Raw genomic sequence first — 25,660 nt, 5'->3', positions numbered from 1 at the left:
TCAGAGGGTGTGTGTGGTGAGTTTGGTCAGTAGTTATGTAATGGAGCGGGAACCTATGGGCCCTTCCCAGGACAGACCCCCCTCCCCCATATCCTCTGCTGTAGCTCCTCTTTGGGTTTTTTTGTTTTGTTTTGTTTTAAATATTTATTTACATATTTCATTGCGCTGGGTCTTAGTTACGGCAGGCGGGCTCCTCAGTTGTGGCATGCGGGATCTTTTGTTGCGGCAAGCAGGCTATTCACTGTGGTGTGCGGGCTTCTCTCTATTTGTGTCACACAGGCTACAGAGCACATGGGCTCAGTAGTTGCAGCATATAGGCTCCTTAGTTGTGACTGGTGGGCTCCTTAGTTATGGCTCACCAGCTCCTTAATTGCAGCATGCATGCATATGGGATCTAGCTTCCTGGTCAGGGATCGAAACCGGACCCCCTGCATTAGGAGTGCAGAGTCTTAACCACTGTGCCATCAGGGAAGTCCCTGTAGCTCCTCTTTGAAGTACCTAGATAATAGTATCTGATGCACACTTCCTGAGTTGTTTTACAGATGCTAAAACCACCACCAAGTGGAAGAAATCTACATTAGATTTTCTTATCTTGCTCTTTTGTTTTTGAAGATATCTTCATATCAAACACTATACTATATCTACAAATTATTACTCCTATTTATTTCTGCATTTGGACAGTTCTGAAGAAATAAGAGAAAAGATCTTGAGTTTCTTTGACATCATTATATCAAAAATGAGGACATCTGAGAATGACATCATCCCTCTGGAATCTTGCCAGTGTGAGGAAATCTTAGAGATTGTCATCATGCCTCTGGCTCACCATTTTCTGGCTTTGGGAGAAAACAACAAAGCCTTATATTACTTCCTAGAACTTGCGTCTGCATATCTCATCTTGGGTGATAATTATATGGTAAGCTGTTTCTGCCCAGGTCCCCTCCACCTTTGAGACAGACCTACAGCCCATAGGACCAGAAAGAAAGCTCTAGTGCTTTTATTATTATTATTATTACTTCATGTTCTTGATTCTGAGCAGCACCCCCTTCTTTGAAAATCAAATTGCTCAGAAAGGAAATGAGCTGAGATTGTGAAAAAGTCAGAACAAACCACAACTACCATTATACATCATTTAAAATACTGCCGTCATTAGAAACTTGCTATGAATTGTCTACCTACATTGTACCCTGGTTTCAACTCTTCAGTTTCAGTAGTCTTCCTCAGTAATGTCCCAGCCGCATTTGCTCTCTGTCTTCCCCAAGTATCTGTCAGCACAAATACCTGTAGGTCTTTGAATAAGCACAAGTCTGGTTTTAGTCTTGTGATCCCTTAAGGGGCTCACTCACTTTGGTCTTCATGTAACTTGTGCTAAATTATCATACATACCTTTAGGCCACCGAAGCCCTAGTGAATATTTCTCTAGGATAATTGTAAATAACCTTCCAGGGCAATATGCCCTTAGAAATGTGGGGATTTGATACATATGATGAAATAAAAGAATTTATTGTTAAGTAAGTTGGGAAGCACTGAGCTGAATAAAGCTAAATAGATTTTTGTACTACAGATATTTCAGGGTCTTAATACGCTAAGATCCATAGAAATCTCCCAGAGGGTTGGGCTAGGACTGAGACATATTTTTTCTCTCAAACTTATTTGACCTTAGATCACTTTTCATAGAACAGCTGGCTGACTAAGCTTCCACGAACTCCCTTGAGGAAATGCCTTTCTGGGCAGAGCCTCCCACACCCGAGTAGCCATGGCTGCCACCCTTTATGCCTGCACTTGTGGACTGTTTCAGATTTTACATTTGTGGCCTAATTAAACTCCACACCTTAGATTTATATAAAATTTTAAAATTAAACCATTAAAAATGTCAGTAAGCTGTGGTTCTCTCAAATATTTATGAACAAAAGGCTCCTGTGCATATTTTATACACATATGTGAAGAAGGCAGTGATGCGGCCAGTGAGTACCAGGAAGAGAAGGTCTAGGCAGCCTTGGGGGCTAACTTGCTAAACCTGTGCTCACCCTCATCTCATTATCCAGGGAGTGACGAATGTTCAGGAAAACAACGATTGGAAGCAGAGCCCCAGTGCAGGGTCCCAACATGTGCCATTTGCTTCCCCATCTCCCAGCAAAGAAACCTTGTCTCCCTCTTTCTGCGTCCAACACCTACACCTTAGGCTGCATGAGACTTGGGGACAGTGCCTCACCTTATTTTACTCTTCAAGTCTGACCTTGCCTTGGTGTTTACAAGTGCCAAGACTCTCTTCGCGATTTCATAGGACGTTGAAGATGAAGGGAGGAAGGTTGCTCAGGGCCTTACCTTCCTCTTCCACTTCCCAACGATGGCCCTGGCAAAAGAAATGGGAGTGGCTCCTAACTCATTCCAAAAGTAGAGACTGGCTTGTCATAGATGTGAGGATGCTCTCAGAAGCCATGAGTACACTGTTGGAAATAGGGAGGTTGGCGAAGGAATTACTCAAAGAGGGAAATTGCCCTGGGGAAAACTTCAGGTAAGGTGACTTACATGACAACATGAGGAAAGGAGGAGGTTTCTAGATTCATCCTCTAGAATGAGATTCAGTAGATCAAGAGGAACATGAAGGTGACCCATATCTTCAGCAGGAACTTTCCCCACCCTTTCGGTCTAGAGTTTGAAGGACTCTGGTCAGGAGCTGAAGGAAGAGATGGAGTTGGGAGCTGGGTGGTCCTGTTTCTCTTCCTTCGGTAGAGTCTGGGGCAATGGCCCCTCCTTGGTCCCAATCCCTGATGACTCAATACCTTCTACTTTTTGTGCTGGTTGCAGGCTTACATAAATTTGAATGAGGGAGAGAGGTTGCTGAAAATTCTCAAGAAGGAAAAATCTTGGAGTAAGACTTTTGAGTGGACTACCTTTTTTACCCTCAAAGGTCAGGTAAGAAACCATTAGAAACGCGGTTCATCTGTTCTTTATCACTGGGGCTTTACGTAGAAGAAGTAGTAGAAGTCATCCCTATACTTTCTACATCCTCCTCCCATCCTCTGCCACAGATCTTTCCCAAGACTCCAGAACCCCAAGCCCTGGGCCTCAAGCCTCCTCACCATCACTTGTCTGCAGCAAGATCTTCTTTAGCCTCTTGGTTGACAGCTTTATGAAATGTTTTTCTAACAACCTCCCAAAATGGACAGGAATGGGTAAACATTTTCTCAGAGGTAGATGATGAACAATGAGGATGCAAAGTCCTAGTCATTCAACCATCCTTCCACAGATACATCCAAGAAACATTTCCAATTGTGCCAGGCCCTGGGAGATCTTGTTCCTGGGCCTTAAATGACCTTTTTTGGATAAGATTCCTTAACTATGTATTTTTGGAACATACCAACCAAGCCTAGAATCACTGCTTTTCTTCTTTTCCTTTCTTCCCCTTTCTTCTCCTTGTAGGTCTGTTTCAACATGGGCCAGATGGTGCTTGCCAAGAAAATGCTGAGGAAGGCCTTGAAGCTCCTCAATCGAATCTTTCCTTACAACTTAATCTCCTTGTTTCTCCAGATTCATGTTGAAAAAAACAGACACTTTCATTATGTGAATCAGAATCAGCAGGCCCAAGAGAGCTCACCTCCAGGGTAAGGAAGGAGCTGGGGAGAGCTGGGTGTCTCATCTCACTCCCCAGAGGAGAGAGACCTACACACAGTCCAACAGTCAGCCCCCAAAGCCTGGGCCTCTAGCGGGCGCAAGGACTCCTGGTGGCTCGCTGGTGTGGGAGGGAATGTGTGGGAGCGGGGCTCCCAGGCCAGGGCTGGGTTGCCTCAGAACAACTTAACAGGCAGCTTTTGCCAAAGGGAGTTCGGGTGACAAAACCTTAAGGGAGTCCTTTGCAAGGTGAGCTCCAGTGCCCCTCCCCACTCATCTTACCCACTAACCCATCTGGCCATCCATGTTCCAATGGGAATCTGCACCACCTGTTCCTAGAGCCTCAGTCACGAGTCCTCTTCCAATTCAGTGCTAAAACCCTGGGTATTGTCCCTGCTGCCCCCAAAAATGGCAGGTCCTGAAGACATCTGCCAAAAGACAAAACAGCCCACCCATTTTTGTAACTCTATATAGATACGTGGGTTACATGGGGTATCCATCGGTCAAGATTATACCATTAAGATATGTACATTTCAATGTACGTAAATTTTATCTATAAAAGAACTATAAAAATAATGAGGTGGGGTAGGAGAAGGAAACAGTAGAAGGACAGATGTAATAAGAATGTTGATAGTTGCTGAAGCTGGATGCTGGGTACATGTGGCTCATTATATTTTTCTGTTTTACTGTGTGTGCATGTTTGAAATTTTCCATGATAAAAGTTTTAAAAATGTATTCCACCTACCTAGCAATTCATACCAAGAGAAATGCCACCTAGTTGGGGATCTGGAGAGCTGGCAGTAGATCTCTTCCACCTTGGCAGAGGCCAGCTGCAATATTCCCACAGGTTCTGCCTGAGATACAAGTATCTATTTCTATGGGCAAATTGCTGCAAGTCTTTGGCAATCCCGCCAAAAACTGCCTTCCCCAGTTTCCTGAAAGTGTTCCCTTGACTATGGGGGAGGCTGGGATGGAAGTGAGATGCAGCTGAGCTCCTTTGCAGGCTGGGGACAGGCTTCTGAGAATCTAAGCCTGCTGCTTCAGGAGACACCAGGAGGGGGAGGGGCGGGGAGAAGTTCAGCAGAGATCTCTCAGAGAGGTAAGAGAGAATTGGAGTTTGGGTTCACACAGAGGGTTGCCAGATGAAATAAAGGATGCCTAGTTGAATTTAAAGTTCAGATCAATAATAAATGATTTTTTTTTAGTACACCTTATATCACACAAGATATTTAGGACATATGCATTCTAAAAGAATTGGTTTGAAATTCAGATTTAACTTGGCATCCCATATTTTCATTCCCTAAATCTGACAAGCCTAATGTACAGCTACATTTTGTAAAAGGAATAAGAAGTACATGCACAAGAGGAGAAGGTTAAAAAGTGATGATCAGGAAGAAACTACAGAACAATTGGCTTAAAATGCTGTCCAGTCAAAAGGTTCTCATCTCAAACATAAGGACATTAAGAAACAATATTTAGGGGCTTCCCTGGTGGCGCAGTGGTTGAGAGTCCGCCTGCCGATGCTGGGGACACGGGTTTGTGCCCCGGTCCGGGAAGATCCCACATGCCGCGGAGCGGCTGGGCCCGTGAGCCATGGCCACTAAGCGTGTGCGTCCGGAGCCTGTGCTCCGCAACGGGAGAGGCCACAACAGTGAGAGGCCTGCGTACCGCAAAAAAAAAAAAAAAAAAAAAAAAGAAACAATAGTTAATGTCAGAATTTCTACAGCTTCATGAACTCCCTATGTTATAAGGGATTTTACCTTCTCCATGTTTCCTTAGAAACTTTAAAACATAATTTCCACAACAGAATGAATGTCATCAATGTCTAAACTGAAAGTACCTGGAATTCTTCTTTAAGAATCTCTAGTAGGATATCTTCCTTTCTTCTCATCTTTATTTAAAATCTGCTTTTTTTTTTTTTTTTTTTTTTTGCGGTACACGGGCCTCTCACTGTTGTGGAGCACAGGCTCCGGATGCGCAGGCTCAGTGGCCATGGCTCACGGGCCCAGCCGCTCCGCAGCATGTGGGATCTTCCCTGACCGGGGCACGAACCCGCGTCCCTTGCATCGGCAGGCAGACTCTCAACCACTGCACCACCAAGGAAGCCTTAAAATCTGCTTTTTGATAGTTATTTCTAGTTATATTTTGTTTTCTTGGCTTTGTTAAATTACTAATATTGCAGCCAGTTTAGGATCCCATTTTTATCACAAATAGAGAAGATTGGGGTCTACATTACTAGTTAAATGACTTGTGGATGCTGAGGCTGAGACCCCAAACATTCTCGGTATGTGGTCAGCCATCCTTCCCTTGAATAATTCCAGCACAGGAAGTTCACCATCTCCTGCGACATTCCACTCCGTTGTCAGAATGTGTTTTAGTCTGTTTGGACTGCTGTGACAAATTACCACAGGCCGGGTGGCTTATTAACAGCAGAATTTTATTGCTCACAGTTCTGGAGGCTGGAAGTCTGAGGTCGTAGTGCCAGCGTGGCTGGGCCAGAGCCCTCTTCAGGGTCACAGGCTTCTTCTCGTATCCTCACATGGTGGAAAGGGGCCGGAAACTCTGTGCAGAGTCTCTTTATAAGAGCTCTAATCCCAGTCATGAAGGCTCCACCCTCATGACCTTATCATGTCCTAAAGACCCCACCTACTGTTACTGTCACTTTGGGGAGTTAGAATTCAACTTATGAATTTTGGGGGATGCATTCAGACCACAGCAGAATGGGATTGTTTAAAAGGCTCATTTCCTTTCTTGAGCTGAGACCTAGTTCCTGACAACCATGTGTAACAGAGGAAATGACACACTGGACTGGCCCGGCTGGAGGTGGCCAAGGCTGGAGTCCTGGCACCATCACATTCTAGCTATGTGACTTTGACTTAATTACTTAACCTGTCTGAGTCTCACCTTCCGCTCATGTAAAATGGGGTTAATTATTCCTTCCTTTCTTACGGGGTTGTCATCAGTCTCAAATGTGATAAAATGATATAAATGTGCTTTTTAAATAATTTCATTTAAATGGCAATGAACTGACAGGGGACAAGTGAGTTACATCAATTACCTTAATTAATCATCACAAAGTAGGTATTATGGTCCCCATTGTCCGGTGGAAAAATTGTGCTTCATAAAGATTCATGCACATGTACTACAAGATCCTACTGTATAGCAGGAGGAACTATATTCAATATCCTGTGATAAACCATAATGGAAAAGAATATTTTTAAAAACTAATGTATCAATATGTATAACGGAATCACTTTGCTGTACAGCAGAAATTAACACAAAATTGTCAATCAACTATGTGTCAATAAAAAAATACTATGTGCTGAAACTGAAAAAAAAAAAAAAAAATTAACGTGCATGTTAATTTCCACGTAAAGGAAACAGGCCTCAAACTCAAGTCTGTTTTGACCCCCAAGCCAGTAATGAGGACTCTGCCCCTGCGCTTCCCTCAGGCACGCTGGTGGCGATACCTTCTTCTTATGTCCCATGTGTGTACTTTATCTAATAGGAAGAAGAGGCTGGCGCAACTTTACCAGCAAACCACTTGCTTCTCCTTACTGTGGCAGATCTATAGCTTAAATTATTTTTTTCACTACAAGTATTATTGCCACCTGGCAGCTCTGATGCAAGTGAATACTGCCCTGGAAACTCAAGATGATTTCCAGGTAGGGTATTTTTGTAGCTGCTTTTTACGTTTCTGAATCTCATCTGGAGAGAAAAGCCTAGTGAAAAGCCAATCAAAATTCAAAATCATGAAGATTTAATAAAAACCTTCCAGACTAGATTGTTCCGCGGAGGCTAGCAGTTGTCAAACACTTTGGTCCCAGGATCCCCTTATACTCCTAATAATTGAGGACCTCAAATAGCTTTTTATATGGGTTTATATATTTATATTTTTTATATGGGATCATATATTTTTATGGGGTATATCTATTGATACTGTCATATAAGAAACAAAAACTGAGATACTTCAAAAAATATTTTTTAGAGAAAATAAACCCATGACATATTAACATAATTAACATTTTCACTGAAAAAACTCTTATTTCCCCAAACAAAAAATTTTGTGAGAAGAATGGCATGTATTACATTTTTGCAAATACCTTAATGTCTGACTTCACAGAAGACAGCTAGATTCTCAATCTGCTTCTACTTTCACTTCCTTGTAATGTCACATAATTCTCCCTTGGAAAACTCCACATTGTACTTGTAAGAGAATGAGGGTGAAAAAGGAAAATGTAACAGGATAATTCTTTTAAAAAGATAAAATCATTCCCTGGCGGTCCAGAGGTTAGGACTCCGTGCTCTCACTGCCGAGGGCCCGAGTTCAATCTCTGGTCAGGGAACTAAAATCCCACAAGCTGCGCAGCATGGCCAAAAAAAAGTAAAAGTAGAAGAACACCCATCAAAGATGTTATTGAGCTCATTAAAGTTAGTGAGAGAACTAGTAAGATGTTACAACTGGTTCCCAGGAGAATTTAATTTATGAATGTATACAAAACTAGTCTAGTCCCAGGGCAAGAATAGAATCACTTGTATCCACTGAACATTTCTATTTCTATGAAAAAGAATCATTTACATTACTACCAGTTTCCCAAAGGCAGTGAAAGGCAGAGATATAACCTTGATGAGTGAGCTAGACAGGACACCCACTGAATTTTTTTTGTTTTGGCCCATTTCAAGTTCTTTCACTGTTTTTCCTGAAAAACTGCTACACACAAAACAAACGGTCCACAAAACATTCTCCCTTCTTTCTGAAGGTTTTACCATGCATTGTTATTAACTAGTCTTTTGCTATTAAACTTAAATGGCCAGTTAAAACAAACAGTTCTAAGACTGTTCTTCCACCACTGGTTAAGACTGGGGTGGCAGGTATTGGGGATAACATTCATTTAGCCTTCTGGGCTTTCTGGGCAGACTTGGTGACCTTGCCAACCCCAGCTGCCTTCTTGTCCACTGCTTTGATGACACCCACAGCAACTGTCTGTCTCATGTCACGAACAGCAAAACGGCCCAGAGCAGGATAGTCAGAGAAGCTCTTAACGCACATGGGTTTTCCAGGAACCATATCAACGATGACAGCATCACCAGACTGAAGAGTTGTTTAAAGAGTAACCAACTTCTCTTCAATCTCCCTGTTAAGTTTAGAACTAGAGTCCTTAACATTATTTTTGAAAGCAAACAAAACCAAACCAACCTTCCTTTATTGTTAAACAACAAAAGCAATACATGCTTGTTATAACAATAAATTAAACATCACAGAAATGCATAAAGTAAAAAGTCCCTCAAATCTCTACTCCAACTGCAATAAATAGGTAACTGCTTTTTACAGTTACCCATTTGGTAGTTCGGAATGAATCCTTCCAGGCTTTTTGGTGTGCAGTCATATATCCACACATGTAAGCTATTGCTTTTATTTTTCACAAAAATTAAAATTCATATATTTTGTTTAAGGACCCTGTGTGGGCAAAAGGGGCCATTGAGCTTGTCCTGGATCACGCATTAAATAGGTGGCAGAAACTCAGCTTAATTTCTGTATCTAAGCCTATGGTTTTGCCATATGTCCAGCTCCATTCCCAAGCTTAATAAATCCATGTTTACTGGCAGATGATTGGTGATATCCTGGGCTTTCTGCTTCGGGTTCCATCCCAGTCTTGCCCTGTCTCACCTCTTCTCCTCCACTGCTGCCATTTCAGATCATTAAGGCCTACCTGGACTATTCACTGTACCACCACCTAGCCGGCTACCAGGGCGTGTGGTTCAAATATGAGGTCATGACCATGGAGCACATCTTCAACCTCCCCCTGAAACGCGAGGGCATTGAAATCATGACCTACGTGGCCGATACACTTGGCTATATCAAGCTCCTAATGGGTCACTTGGACTTGGCCATTGACTTAGGTAAGCCCTGGTTGGTCAAGAAAGAACTTGCAGATACAAGTAATGCCCAGAAATATACTGGAATTGTTTTCTTCCCAGGCTCTCGAGCCCACAAGATGTGGTCATTGCTTCATAATCCCAACAAACACTATCTGGTCCTCTGCTGGCTTTGTAAATCCCTCTTCTTGAAAAACAGGTATTTATCTCAAGGCATTTTCCAAACCGGGACCAGAGGCACAGTCCAACTTGGCCTGACTCTGGCCACCCTGATAGAGAGGTCCAGGAAAGAACAGTTTGAACAGAGAGCCAACTTGAGATTTAGGAGTGGGTTTGAAGTCTGTCGAAGAATCGTAGTTGGTCCTGAATGGCTGGGCAGGACTGAGACTAGGACTGAACTTCCTTCTCTCCGCACACACTATTTTTTAATCCTACCACCTTTTCTTATCCATAGATACAAGCAACTGATCCAGGTGCTGGGGTGGCTGTGGGATCTTTCTGTAGCAGAAGAGCATATCTTCAGCAAGGCATTTTTCTACTTTGTCTGCCTGGACATCATGCTTTATTCTGGTGAGCATGGCCTTGGAATTTATAAGAAACTGGGGGAATAACACTTGCGTTGGTGTGGTGTGGCAGGTGACAGGGCTAGGGCTTTGAGACCACTGGGTTTCTGGCTAGAAGGTGCGAGGATTGCAAGGGACCAACAAGCAAGAGAATTTAGAATTTAAGCTGCCAGTTAAGGCGTCAAATCATTTGTCACACAAGTGATAGTGACTGACCTTCTACTAGGGCATTTAATTTTTAGCAGGATAGACTTAGAGACTTCCTGCTTGAAAATGAAGGGTAGGGCTGCTAACGGTGAGGTGAGGGTTCCAGGCACTGGCAGCTGTTGGTGATTTGGAAAACAAGTTCTTTCCTGATAGCCTCCATGTTACACCAGGTAGGCAGGCCTCAGTGTACATATTAAACCAGAGGGGCCAAACTGGGCATTCTTTTTCCCAGCCATGTTTTCAACGAGGGATGTGGACATTGCCGCCAGCAAGGGAAGTGTGAATGCGAAGACTGAGAAGTCCCAGGCTGCACTGAGGCTGATTCCTTGGGCTCAAGCAGGGAGGGTTGGTTTAAACCCCACTCCTGCCTAGTTGATATTATGGACTTGTATCTTATGCACATAAACTTCCACAAAAGCAGGGGCTCAGCAAACACAGGGCAGTACAGTCACTTGGTGGTTGTAATCCGTGGGACCCTTTGGATTCATAAAGTAATCAGAGACCGAGGCCTGTCCTCACAGTGGGAAATTCTCCTGGGAGCTATTAGGCCAAAAAGATGACACCCCTCCACCCCCAATCTACCAGCCAAGCTCTCCTGTTTCTCTCTTTTTTAGGCTTTGTTTATAGGTCATTTGAAGAATGTTTGGAATTCATACACCAAAACGAAGACAACAGAATACTGAAGTTCCAAAGTGGAATCCTCCTGGGACTTTACTCATGTCTAGCTATCTGGTAACAATGTGTTGCATACCACTAAATTCCCAAATTTGAAAATGTTGAATCCTGGAAGAGTTCTATGAGATTTGAAAAAAGGAAAGAAAAGAAAGAGAAAGCACTTTTAATTTATACCCAAGACAGATTGAAAGTGACAGAGCAGATTTATACTGAAAAACACCTTGGGGATCACCTAGTTCATCCCACTCAACCGAGGCCAGTAAAGCGATGCCACTTCAATTGTACTCAATGCAACAAGCATTTATTACGTACATAGCGTGCAGTATTCATACAGAGATAAATAAGAAAAGCGTACTTGCTTCTGAGAAGTGTTGGGGGTTTGAGGGAGACTAATAAATAGCACTACTTACCCCCTCCCCACCCCCAAGGTGAAATCATAATCATTGTTAATAGAGCCGATGTTGGAGGATATGGCTTGTATCTGCAGGCAAGTGAGCTTCCTAATATTGAACCCCAGGATTAGACTTACCCATCAGCAGCAGGCAGTTCTAGAAAACTCCACCCCCTCCCCACCCCACTGAGGCAGGAAGTACCATGCTCCCCGTGGGTCTCACTGGCTCTCAAGATGAAAGAGAGCTACACCTGCCTAATTTCTGTCCCAAAGTCACCAGCCTGCTAAGTCACCCCTTGTCATTGGAGGAGTGAGTGAGGCAGGGAAAGAAATGTGGAGCTTTGCGCCAGTGGAGCTCCCTCACGTGGAAGGAAACCAGGAGGGTGGAAGAAGCAGACTTCCTGTATCCCCATTAACCCACGGAGCCTGAGGCTTTAATCTCTTTAACCCATTACATTTTTTAAACTCAATAAGCCTGTAGCTATGGCTTTAGCTTCAAGGAAGTAGATGGACAGTAAGGCTCCAGAACATTAAATAAATTACTTCCACAGCCATCCCCAAGACTGAAAGTCATTCCCTACTCCACTTCCCATCTCAAATTATATATGCAGTCATGTTGTCCAGTATCTAAAGATTTTGTGATGAGATTTAAATGATAATACGAAGACATTCCTATGTAAAGTGCCACAAACTAGAGCAGTTTCAAATCTGAATAGAAATCTCTTCTTATTGTAAAACTCATTGGGAGAAATGAAAATCCAAAAACTCAATTACCCTGGCCAGCTAAAGTCTAAAGAAGTGAAAGTTCAAAGTCAAATTAATTTGCCCTTGTGAGTTAAAGTTCAAGGAATCTAAAGTCCAAAAATCACCCTAATTTCTTATTCTACTCTACCTCACCTGAAGCGTTCTTGCAACAGCTGTAGCTTAGGCCAATACTGCTCCCACTTTATGGGCATGGGAATCATCTGGAGAGTTCGTTAACTCAGATTTCTGGCCCCATCCCCAGAGCCTGTCTGATTCGGTAGGTCTGGGTTGGACCAGAGAGCTTGCATTTCTAAGGAGCGGAGCACTCAGATGGTATCGATGATGCCTGTCTGTGGCCCACACCTTGAATAGTGTCAGCCCAGGCTATCTCTCTTTGAAATCAGAGCAATTTCTTCAAGCTCCAGGATTTATAGTTCCAAGTGCCTGATCTGTTTCATTTTTTTCCTGGCCACACCGAACAGCCTGGGGGATCTTAGTTCCCTGGCTAGGGATTGAACCCCGGGCCCCTGGTAGTAAAAGTGAGGAGTCCTAACCACTGGACTTCCAGGAAATTCCCTCACTTTAAAGAGTCCAAAGAATTAAATGGTAGCTAATATTGCCCAAGTATTCCCCCCAATTATATTCATTTGAAATCATCAAACAATTCTATTCTGTCCTTGCTCCATATCACATAATTTTCCCTGAATAGGCCAGTGGCAGGCTTCCAGAGACCAACGTACTAGGAGCTACACCTCTAGAGAGACCCATTTCAGGAAACCAGCCCATTCCAAGGGTGACGGGGGTTTTTCTTATTCTTCTGTGGTGATACAGGTATGCCAGACTTCAGGAGTGGGACAACTTTCACATATTTTCCAACAGAGCCAAAAGTCTAGTGTCAAGAAGAACCCCAGCAGCTCTTTACTACATAGGCCTCAGTAGGTACATGGAAGGGCAAGTTCTCTACCTTCAAAAGCAAATTGAAGAACAATCAGAGAATGCTCAGGACAGTGGAGTTGACCTACTCAAGGTAAGGCCTCTTCTCTGGTTTCCCCGGTAAGTCATGCCTTAAATGGATTTTTCTCTACCTCCTGTGATAATTATTTTCTCTGATTACAGAAGTTACACGTGTTTTATAGTTTAAGTTTTTGAAGGCCACTCCCTCCCCATAATTAGAATATAAATTGCCCACAACCTTACTACTCAGAGATAATCACTTTATACATATTAAGATATCACTTTCCAATTTTTCTTCCATGTGTGTGCATGCATTTCCATTTTTTAAACTTGCTACTAAATAAGATATATTTATGAATAATTCCCTGCCGTTAAATTGTTTTCTGCACCACTAGTTAAAAGGAAGCCTAGTATTTTATCTTATAGATATACTATTAGATGATATTGCCAAACTATTCTTAGATAGAATATTTCTGTAGTACTTTATTGCTGTTGCTGTGATAAACATCTTGGTAGATAAATCTTTGCACACAGCAATTTAAAACATTCAGCTGATACATAGTAAGGACCTGGTACTATGTGTTGGGGTACAAGAGTGAGCAAATTAAACCTGGTGCCTGCCTCCCAGAGTCTACAGCCTAAGAGAATGAAGGGCTGAACCTCCAGGGTCGTCTTAACAAGTGTTTGCCTTGTTCTCTTAGAAACTGAATGCAGGTGAATTCCTTTTCTACTGCTAGGTCTCCAAGTACACAACCTTAACAGCTTAAATGACAGCACTTCTTTTCTCATCTCCGGGCTTAGCAGTCAAAAGTCTGGATGAGCTTGGCTGGGTTCTCTGCTGAGGGTCTTACAAGGCTAAAATCAAGGTGTTGGCCGAGGTATTTTCTCATCTGGGGAAGAACCTGCTTGCAGGTTCCTTCAGGTTGTTGGCAGAATCTAGATGCTGACAATTTTAAGGCACATCCCTATTTCAGAGATGTTAAAATGTTTCAAAACAAGGCATCTTGAGACCAGTGAAGAATAGTAGCTCATTTAATCTTCGGAGGCGTTGTTATGGGCTGGGTCTTCTTCACTGCTGCTGGATAGAAAAGTCTTGAATTTGCCCAGGTGGGAGCCCACTCCCTACCACTCTCATAGCACACTCAACCTCAGCATCTCTTCCTGCAATTTGTTCACACCAGCTGACTAAATCGCCGCCTCCAAAAACACACAAGTTCACTGTCATCACTGCTTGGAGGTATGTACTCTTTGACATAGAACATGTATTTATATTTCTAATTCATAAAACATTCTTCTGGTTCTCACACAGTATATGGAAATTGGTGATATAAAACATTTTGTTTTATGTAATTATTATGTATTACATATGACTTATGTAATTATTATGTGTATTATGTAATTTATTTCACGTAATTTGATGGAGCAAATGTCTTTCCTTAAGAAAATTACTTGTGGGGGATTTAAAACATGCTTAACTTCATGTTTTAAAAAAATCGATTTTTACCATCTTAAATATGATTTAATTTATTCCAACATTCTCTTTTTCCTTTCAAATACCAGGCACATTACGTATGACATATGGGTTGACTGTCATTATCACTTTTAAATATTCAGTGCTAATAAAGGGGTACCACAGTTTTGGCCAACCTGATATATGGAAATCCAGGTAGATAAATTAGCAGCTGGTTAAAAGAAAGCGCGTCTTTATTTAATGAGTAGTAAAGTATAAAACTCACCTATCCCAAAGACAGTACAGGTTAAAAACACAATAGGTGCTATTGGGATTACAACAAAGATGTGTAAACTGTTGTCTTTGTACTCAAGGAGTTTGTGCTTTGAGTTCCAGAAGGGGATGGGGCTGGGAAGCCCAGGAATGAGAGGGAGTGGTAGAGGTGGGGAGTAGAAAGAACACAAGAACACAAGAGAACACAAAATCAAACTTAGTATCTCCCACAGTACACAGAGCAATGCCTTTTACACATGTTACTGAACCAAACTTGGGCTCGTTCTCCCACATGCAGCAAAGCTAATCTACTGACACCAGGTGTGGTGAAGGAAAGTGCAGCATTTACTGTAAGGTGCCAGACAAGGAGTCTGGGGCAGCTAATGCTCAAAAAACCCAAACTCCCCAAAAGGTTTCAGGGAAGCATTTTTAAAGGCAAGGTGAGAGAGAAGATTCACAGGGTATGTGATCAGCTTGTACACATTTCTCTGACTGATTGATGTTGAGGTAACAGGGCAGTGTCACAGGGGTTAACGTCATCAATCCTCAGGCTCCAGTAGGTCTGGGGGCTGTATCTCATGGTCATTAAGTAGTTAGCTTCTAACATCTATAAAACAACTCAGGAAATGTGCAACACGTAGTGTTATCTAGTTACTTCATGGAGGAACTAAAGATTCTGTGACTGCCATATGGCCGATGTACTGTTTAAATTGTTACTAGTGCTCCTGGCCCAACTGCCATTTTTGTCACTACATGGTCGTATCCTTTCAATCATTCATTCTTGAGCCAGGCTTCTATGACTCAGGGGGCGCCTGGGAGACTACAGCTTTTCTACAAACAGGAGGAAGGCAGAGGACGTGGTGGGAGCGGTCTGTCCCGAGAAGGCCCCATAGGGTCCTGCTTGGTTACACACAGCAGATGTTTAATTTCGTGAATAAATAATTGATAGAATAAACATGTAACAGGTTAGTCAGGAAAACTCAATGTTTCAATCCATTTCTATGAAATTGAAGTAAATGCAATAAAAGAAAAAGACATTGTATTGTTGACCATCAAGTTAGCAAAGACATGAGAGAAGACACATTCATACTCTGAAGGACTCTCATAAACTTTCTAGAGAGCATTCTGGCAAAATGCATGAATATCTTTAAAATATGCACATCATTTAATTGTCCTCCTAGGAACTAACCTAAGGAAATAATCAGATGGCAAACAAAAATTTATCTATAAAGATGTTGATCTCAGGTTTATAGTATTTAAAAAACTAGGGGAAAATAAAAAGCATATGCCTTTCAAAAATATTGGTTAAGTCAGAAATGGTGTATTTAAACATTGGGATTTATTTTTCTTTTCTTTTAAAGATATTTTATTTACTTTTGGCTGCATTTACATTAGTTGCAACATGCGGGATCTTTTCGTTGCGGTGCATGGGCTCTTCGTTGCGGCACACGGGCTTCTCTCTAGTTGTGGCATGAGGGTTTTTCTCTCTCTAGTTGTGGCGCTCAGGCTCCAGAACACGTGGGCTCTGTAGTTTGTGGCACGCAGGCTCTCTAGTTGAGGCATGTGAGCTCAGTAGTTGTGGCGCATGGGCTTATTTGCCCCACAGCATGTGGGATCTTAGTTCCCTGACCAGGGATCAAACCTGCATCTCCTGCATTGTAAGGTGGATTATTTCCCACTGGACCACCAGGGAAGTCCCTGGGATACTTTCACATTAAAAAAAAATCTGAATTTCTTACTCTTGTTTTAAAAATTGGCGTATCTGATGACTCTAGGCCCCAATCCTAAAGGGCAGCTACTGGCTGGAATTGATGAGGGGTGACATTTAGGGCATACCCTCTTCAGTATGACATAATCCCCTCTGCTTCTTATCTTGCTACATTCAGCCTCTTATTTATGTTTCTTGCCCAGCTCTGTCAGCATTTGAATTTGTGAGATCTGATGTAAAAGAATCATGTCGTTTAAAAGAGCCCTTTAAGATAGAACATCTGCATGTCACTTCAGCTTCATCTCCAGACTTTCTTTAACTCCCTTTACCCAAATCTACTCTTCAAACTTTCAGAACCATTTTGAATTCTTGCAACAACCATCCACCCTTGTCTAGCGCCTTTATATATATAAATCCGCTTTCTTTCAACATTGTTTGTCTGGCCATGTCTTCTTCCTTCAGATCTCACATCCCTTCCACATCTTCCAGGACAAATTAAAAAGTTCCTGCTTTGTGTTCTCCCTGAGGATCCTCATTCCCATGTTGCCTGCACTGCATTTTAACTGCTTATTTGAATACTCCCTTAGCTGGTGCTCAAGGGATGGTGTCTTGCTCAGGATAAATCGCCCAGCAAAGAAAAATCCAAGATACCAGCCAGATTTTTACCACAGTTGTCTATGCCGTGTGGCTGGCAGGGTCCTGGTGTTCCAGCAAGTGTCAGGACTGAGCCTCTGAGGTGGGAGAGCCGAGTTCAGGACATTGGACCACCAGAGACCTCCTGGACCCACGTAATATCAATCGGCGAGAGCTCTCCCAGTGATCTCCGTCTCAACACTAAGACCCAGCTCCACTCAATGACCATCAAGCTCCAGTGCTGGACACCCCATGCCAAAAAACTAGGAGGACAGGAACACAGCCCCACCCATTAGCAAAGAGGCTGCCTAAAATCATACTAAGTTCACTGACACCCCAAAATACACCACCAGACATGGTCCTGCCCACCAGAAAGACAAGATCCAGCTTCATCCACCAGAACACAGCACCAGTCCCCTCCACCAGGAAGCCTACACAACCCACTGAACCAAATTTACCCATTGGGGGCAGACACCAAAAGCAACAGGAACTACGAACCTGCAGCCTGTGAAAAGGAGACCCCAAACACAGGAAAGTAAGCAAAATGAGAAGATAGAGAAATACACAGCAGATGAAGGAGCAAGGTAAAAACCCAACAGACCAAACAAATGAAGAGAAAATAGGCAGCCTACCTGAAAAAGAATTCAGAGTAATGATAATAAAGATGATCCAAAATCTTGGAAATAGAATGGAGAAAATACAAGAAATGTTTAACAAGGACCTAGAAGAACTAAAGAGCAAACAAACGATGATGAACAACACAATAAATGAAATTTAAAATTCTCCAGAAGGAATCAATAGCAGAATAACTGAGGCAGAAGAATGGATAAGTGACGTGGAAGATAAAATAGTGGAAATAACAAACACAAGCAGAGTAAAGAGAAAAGAATGAAAAGAATTGAGGACAGTCTCAGAGACCCCTGGTACAACATTAAACACACCAACATTTGAATTATAGGGGTCCCAGAAGAAGAAGAGAAAAAGAAAGGGACTGAGAAAATCTTTGAAGAGATTATAGTTGAAAACTTCCCCATCGCATTTTAACTGCTTATTTGAATACTCCCTTAGCCAGTGCTCAAGGGACGGTGTCTTGGTCAGAATAAATCACCTAATACGGGAAAGGAAACAGTCAATCAAGTCCAGGAAGCACAGAGAGTCCCAAACAGGATAAATCCAAGGGAAACAAGCCAAGACACATATTAATCAAACCATCAAAATTTAAATACAAAGAAAAAATATTAAAAGCAGGAAGGGAAAAGCAACAAATAACATACAAGGGAATCCCCATAAGTTTAACAGCTGATCTTTCAGCAGAAACTCTGTAAGCCAGAAGGGAGTGGCAGGGCATATTTAAAGTGTGAAAGGGAAAACCCTACAACCAAGATTACTCTACCCAGCAAGGATCTCATTCAGATTCAGTGGAGAAATTAAAACCTTTACAGACAAGCAAAAGCTAAGAGAATTCAGCACCACCAAACCAGCTTTACAGCAAATGCTAAAGGAACTTCTCTAGGCAGGAAACACAGAAGAAGGAAAAGATCTACAATAACAAAACAATTAAGAAAATGGTAATAGGAACATACATATGGATAATTACCTTAAATGTAAATGGATTAAATGCTCCAACTAAAAGACATACACTGGCTGAATGGACACAAAAACAAGACCCGTATATATGCTGTCTACATCAGACCGACTTCAGACCTAGGGACACATACAGACTGAAAGTGAGGGGATGGAAAAAGATATTCCATGCTAATGGAAATCAAAAGAAAGCTGGGGTAGCAATTCTCATATCAGACAAAATAGACTTTAAAATAAAGACTATTACAAGAGACAAAGAAGGACACTACATAATGATCAAGGGATCATAATTCTCAATGGTGAAAAATTGAAACCATTTCCACTAAGATAAGGAACAAGACAAGGTTGCCCACTCTCACCACTATTATTCAACATAGTTTTGGACGTTTTGGCCACAGCAATTAGAGAAGAAAAATAAATAAAAGGAATCCAAATCGGAAAAGAAGAAGTAAAACTGTCACTGTTTGCACATGACATGATACTATACATAGAGGATCCTAAAGATGCTACCAGAAAACTACTAGAGCTAATCAATGAATTTGGTAAAGTAGCAGGATACAAAATTAGTGCACAGAAATCTCTTTCATTCCTATACACTAATGACAAAATATCTGAAAGAGAAATTAATGAAACACTCCCATTTACCATTGCAACAAAAAGAATAAAATACCTAGGAATAAACCTACCTAAGGAGACAAAATACCTGTATGCAGAAACCTATAAGACACTGATGAAAGAAATTAAAGGTGATACAGATGGAAAGATATACCATGTTCTTGGACTGGAAGAATCAACATTGTGAAAATGACTATACTACCCAAAGCACTCTACAGATTCAATGCAACTCCTATCAAACTACCAATGGCAGTTTTCACAGAACTAGAACAAAAAATTTCACAATTTGTATGGAAACACCAAAGACCCCAAATTGCCAAAGTAATCTTGAGAAAGAAAAACAGAGCTGGAGGAATCAGGCTCCCTGACTTCAGACTATATTGCAAAGCTACAGTAATCAAGACAGTATGGTACTGGCACAGAAACAGAAATACAGATCAGGATAGAAAGCACAGAGATAAACCCACGCACATATGGTCACCTTATCTTTGACAAAGGAGGCAAGAATATACAATGGAGAAACGACAGCCTCTTCAATAAGCGGTGCTGGGAAAACTGGACAGCTACATTTAAAGAATGAAATTAGAACACTTCCTAATACCATACACAAAAATAAATTCAAAATGGATTAAAGACCTAAATGTAAGACCAGACACTATCAAACTCTTAGAGGAAAACACAGGCAGAACACTCTATGACATAAATCACAGCAAGATCCTTTTTGACCCATCTCCTAGAGAAATGGAAATAAAAACAAAAATAAACAAATGGGGCCTAATGAAACTTCAAAGCTTTTGCACAGCAAAGGAAACCATAAACAAGACAAAAAGACAACCCTCAGAACAGGAGAAAATATTTGCAAACAAAGCAACTGACAAAGGATTAATCTCCAAAATATACAAGCAGCTCATGCAGCTCAATATCAAAAAAACAAACAACCCAATCCAAAAATGGGCAGAAGACTTAAATAGACATTTCTTCCAAGAAGGTATACAGATTATCAACAAACACATGAAAGGATGCTCAACATCACTAATCATTAGAGAAACGCAAATCAAAACTACAGTGAGGTATCACCTCACACTGGTCAGAATGGCCATCATCAAAAAATCTAGAAACAATAAATGCTGGAGAGGGTGTGGAGAAAAGGGAACCCTGTTGCACTGTTGGTGGGAATGTGAATTGGTTCAGCCACTATGGAGAACAGTATGGAGGTTTCTTAAAAAACTAAAAATAGAACTAACGACCAGCAATCCCACTACTGGGCATATACCCTGAGAAAACCATAATTCAAAAAGAGACATGTACGACAATGTTCATTGCAGCTCTCTTTACAATAGCCAGGACATGGAAGCAACCTAAGTGTCCATCGACAGATGAACGGATAAAGATGTGGCACATATACACGATGGAATATTACTCAGCCATAAAAAGAAACGAAAGTGAGTTATTTGTAATGAGGTGGATCGACCTAGAGTCTGTCATACAGAGTGAAGTAAGTCAGAAAGAGAAAAACAAATACCATACGCTAACACATATATATGGAATCGAAAAAAGAAAATGCTTCTGATGAACCTAAGGGCAGGACTGGAATAAAGACACAGACGTAGAGAATGGACTTGAGGACATGGGGAGGGGGAAGGGTCCTCTGGGATGAAGTGAGAGAGTGGCATGGACATATATACACTACCAAATGTAAAATAGATAGCTAGTGGGAAGCAGCTGCATAGCACAGGGAGATCAGCTCGGTGCTTTGTGACCACCTAGAGGGGTGGGATACGGAGGGTGGGAGGGAGACCCAAGAGGGAGGGTATATGGGGATATATGTATACATATAGCTGATTCACTTTGTTATACAGCAGCAACTAACACAACAATGTAAAACAATTATACCTCAATAAAGATGTTAAAAAAAGAAAAGAAAAAAAAAAGAATCATGTCATTGGAAAATATTCATAACGTGGTGCTAAATGAGAAAAAAATGTTACTGTATTGGTGATTAATTTTGAAACTATGCACCTCAGATTGGGACTAGAACCCACGTGCCGGGACTCAAACCCCGCCAAAACCCATAGTCTTACAACTGAGATCACACACCTGGTTTCAGGGATTACTGAAGCTCAGGTTTTTGATGTCTAATCGCAGAAAGAATTCAGTGAGAGACAAAGTAATAGGTAAGAAGTGGATTTATTTAGAGAGAAACACACTCCACAGACAGAGTGTGGACCATTTCAGAAGGTGAGAAAGGCCTCGGAAGAAACACACTACACAGAGTGTGGGCCATTTCAGAAGGTGAGAAAGGCACCAGGGTATGGGGGTTGTCAGTTTTTATAGGGCTGGCTAATTTCATAGGCTAATGAGTGGGAGGAGTATTCCAGCTATTTCAGGGAAGGGGTGGGGATTTCCAGGAATTGGGCCACTGCCCACTTTTTGATCCTTATGGATCCTTGGAACTGTTATGGTACATGTGGGTGTGTCATTTAGCTTGCTGAATTACAGTGAGTGTATACTGAGTCTCAAGGTCTAGTGAAAGTCGACTTGTCCACCACCTTGGACCCATTTGGTTTTAATCCGTTTATGTCCTGTCCTCAGTCTATGTTATTCTTTCAAAGATTGTTCCCTGCCCCCTTCCCTCCTGTTTCAGTATGATCCCAGTTGTGGTGGGTATGAGTGTGTGTTTGTGTGTGTGTGTGTGTGTGTGTGTGTGTGTGTAAGTGATAGGCAGTGTCGACTGAAGAAAAAAACACAACGTAAAAGTTGCAAGTTAAATTTTCTTCAGGGGTCTTACTGAGGACTATAGCTGTAGCCTGGAGGATGGCCTCTCAGATAGCTGTTGAGTAACTGCTCTGAAGAAGTAAGGAAGGAGACAGCATATATAGGAGTTTTTTCCTGGGAAGAACATCAGAAGATTACTGCTAGTCACAAAGAACACATATCTCAAGTTAATGACTTTAGCACTTTTCTATGTACGGAAGATGCAAGGATCTGGGTTCACTGAAACTATTCCTTAGATATGCATCTTAACTATCTATGGCCAGTATCCAAAACACAAAATGCTTCCTGTTTTTCTCAGGCCCCACCATCGGTGGGTGGCTGCAGTGGCTAATGGCTTGATTCTTGTAGAACTGCGATGGTGGGCAACATTCCCTGTCCACAGCAAAGAAATAACAAAACGGGAGAGTATGTATCCAAATGTGGAAATATTTCTTTTTAGGTGTTATGGTTACGAGTGATTTTTTTTTCTATCCTCATTTTTCCCCTAAATTCTGAGTTGTTTTTTCATTTTTCCCTTTTTTCCCCCCTCTCCAATGTCTACTTTTTTTTTTCAATTGAGGTATAATTCTCTAAATTTTGAAAATTAACTTGTATTGCTTTGGTAATCAAAAGAAAATATTGTGGTTTTGTTGTTGTTGTTACTGAACTGAACTTGGGTCTGCTTGCCCACCACACAGCAAAGCCAATTTACTGACACCAGGTAGTGGTGACGGAAAGTACAGCATTTATTGTCAGGCCCAGCAAGGAGAATGGGTGGCTCATGTTCAAAAGACCCAAACTCCCCAAAGATTTTCAGGGAAGGGTTTTTATTTTTATTTTTTTTAATATTTATTTATTTATTTGGTTGCATCAGGTCTTAGTTGCGGCACGTGGGGTCTTCGTTGTGCGTGCAGGTTCTAGAGTGCGCAGGCTCATTAGTTGCAGCGCGCAGGCTCTCTAGTTGTGGTGCACAGGCTCTAGAGTGCACAGGCTTAGTTGCCCTGCAGCACGTGGGATCTTAGTTCCCTGACCAGGGATCAAACCCATGTCCCCCGCACTGGAAGGTGGATTCTTAACCACTGGACCACCAGGGAAGTCCCTCAGGGAAGGGTTTTTAAAGGCAACATTTTGGGGTGAGAGCTGCAGGGTACATGACTTTATTCTGATTGGCTGGTGGTGATGTAATAGGGCGGTGTTTCAGGAATCGTAATCATCAGCTTTCTGGTTCCAACCAGTCTGGGTCTGTATCTTGTAGTCAGCATGTAGTCACAATCCTCTACCTGGGTGGGGGTCTTAGTTCCTGCAGAAGAACTCAAAGATATGTATCAGTTTGTAATGTATTATCCCTTGGGGAGGAGCTAGGACTCTGTTTTATCACTGAACTATTGTTTCTTGACTGTTTTTCTGCATCCCCTCACTTCCCTAATTAGTAACTGCTTGAGTCTACCCTTTGGAACTCAGGGAAGGCCTAGAAGACCAAAGCCCTTTTCTACAAACAGGAAACAGGGGACACAGAAGGGCTTTTGTATGTGGGAGAGCCCTGCAGGGTCCTGCTTAGTTTCAGTCACCCCCTTTCTTTGATACTCCTCAATCCTGGGGGGAACAGGGAGGCAGGACAAGAAAGAGAATAAAGTTTTAGATAGAGAGGTTAATCATAAACTTAGCAGGGGAACTGAATTTCAGGGGGACCTAGTTTCATTTTTAAAAAGTGGTTGCCAAAGAGGGTTATTGCGCCCACCCATATCACATTCTTGGTCTGGGTAGGCCACTGGGGCTACTCCACCTGACATTCATCACCTGATCTCCACTACTTTCTATGTATGTCTCTGTAATATGCTTTTTTGCTTGATTGCTTGAAATGATCCCAAACCATCTGAGAAGGAAAAATCTTTCCAGTCAAGGACCCGTTTCTGATTCTGAATGTTGCTTTTTTTCTTTAGAACTTGGAGAATCTGGTGGCTCAAAATACCACTGGGCCTGTCTTCTACCCGAGGCTCTACCACCTGATGGCCTATGTCTGTATACTAATGGGAGATGGCCAGAACTGCAGCCTCTTCCTGAACACAGCCTTACAGCTCTGTGAAACACAAGGGAATGTGCTGGAGAAATGCTGGCTGAACATGAGCAAAGTATGTAGCATCAGCTAGCAAGCTGGGGAAGGGGATGCTCACAGGGGATGCGAAGGAGCCCCAGAAGCCCACTACCCGGCTGGGTTTCACCCGGTGTGAAAGGCCATCAGAGGCTTACTGAAAGGGGTGACACGTCCATAGGTCAGGTATTTGCACCTCCTCCTCCCCTTTGAGTTCTCATGGGATCTTCCCCTCCTGCAAATCCCCTTTAGCAAGATCTCCACCTTCTCGTAGGTCTTACCACATTCCACTTTGTGTTCCATGTCTTGCCTCCCTTCAAGAATGTGAACTCTTAGAATGCAAAAACCACTGGGTCCCTAGCATAGTGCCTTATACTCGGTATTTGTTGAATAAGTGAATGGATGTACGCTTCTACATGTTTATTTAAAGAGTCATGTGTTAGTATCCTAGTTTGGGGGGCAAAATTCATTGTTTGCCTGTGGGTTCGCCTGGTTTTAAAAGCTCAGGGACATTTGACCATTTTGGGATTACCCCACTCTTGACCACACAAGCTGAGGAGCACTGATGAATTCTGTGTTCTCTTTGTCTCCCCTTAGGAATGGTGGTACTCAAGCTCTGAGTTAACAGAAGACCAGTGGCTTCAGACACTCTTGAGTCTCCCACCATGGGAGAAAGTTGTATCAGGCAAGGTAAACATGCAGGATATTCAAAAAAACAAATTCCTGATGAGAGTTAATATCCTGGACAATCCTTTCTAACATTTCATGAAGAGAACAAAGATTTTAGTAAGACTCTTTCTCTTGTGATTATCCATTATTAACCTTTCTTTATAGGCAGCACCATCCAGGTTCCTGCATATTCCCTTCTGTTCCAGACACAGAACCAGACCTGTGGGTTTCTCCTCTGTCTGGAGGGTTAGAAAGGGTCGGTACTGTCATGCTTTCCTCTCTCCCAGCTTTAACCAAATTCCCTTTGCCTTTCATGTTGTTTTAGCTTGATCTGTTTATTTTCAGCCCATGCAAAATTGTATCAGATCAAAAAATTTTAATATCAAAATGGTACATGTTGCAACAGATACACTTCTAGTTAATCTATTAAACTGAAAATGGTTATTTTTAAATGTCCAGTTGTTTAATCTTTTGTATATAGCCCAGGATTACAAATAGCAAATTCTCCTCACGGTCTGTAAGGGCAAGATTTGATAAGACACCTCTTTGTTGTGCGTGACTGCAGCCTCCAAAGCCCCTCTAACCACATGGATCAAATATCTGTGGAAATACTTTTTTTTTTTTGGCTGCGCGGCTTGTGGGATCTCAGTTCCCCGGCCAGGGATTGAACCCAGGCCACCGCCGTGAAAGCCCAGGATCCTAACCACTAGGCCACCAGGGAACTCCTGGAAATAAATTTTTAAATGGAAAGGTTAGCAATTTTGATGTATCTTTTACATTCTTAGAGTTGATATATTTCTATATTTAGCAAAGTCATAGCATTCAACTTAATTTCCCAGATGTTGGAGAAGCTGCCCTAGAGCCA

The 25,660-nt window shown here is 42.1% G+C and overlaps 1 protein-coding gene across 1 annotated transcript in view; it reads left to right on the top strand.

Moving 5' to 3' along the window:
* Positions 1-24,885, top strand: part of ADCY10 (adenylate cyclase 10) — a 95,861-nt gene extending 70,976 nt beyond the window's left edge. The window contains exons 22-32 of the mRNA XM_032642200.1: positions 682-913; positions 2,806-2,913; positions 3,421-3,602; positions 7,118-7,274; positions 9,306-9,510; positions 9,589-9,685; positions 9,941-10,056; positions 10,871-10,988; positions 12,898-13,093; positions 23,978-24,166; positions 24,724-24,885. Coding sequence (XP_032498091.1) covers positions 682-913; positions 2,806-2,913; positions 3,421-3,602; positions 7,118-7,274; positions 9,306-9,510; positions 9,589-9,685; positions 9,941-10,056; positions 10,871-10,988; positions 12,898-13,093; positions 23,978-24,166; positions 24,724-24,885 — 1,762 coding nt within the window. The remainder of the gene's footprint in view (positions 1-681; positions 914-2,805; positions 2,914-3,420; positions 3,603-7,117; positions 7,275-9,305; positions 9,511-9,588; positions 9,686-9,940; positions 10,057-10,870; positions 10,989-12,897; positions 13,094-23,977; positions 24,167-24,723) is intronic.
* Positions 24,886-25,660: the final 775 nt, after the last annotated feature.

This window comes from Phocoena sinus, chromosome 1 (assembly GCF_008692025.1).
Source record: "Phocoena sinus isolate mPhoSin1 chromosome 1, mPhoSin1.pri, whole genome shotgun sequence".
In the NCBI taxonomy this organism is placed as follows: domain Eukaryota; kingdom Metazoa; phylum Chordata; class Mammalia; order Artiodactyla; family Phocoenidae; genus Phocoena; species Phocoena sinus.
The sequence above is the reverse complement of the archived record's forward strand: the minus strand, read 5'-3'. Positions and strand labels throughout refer to the sequence as shown.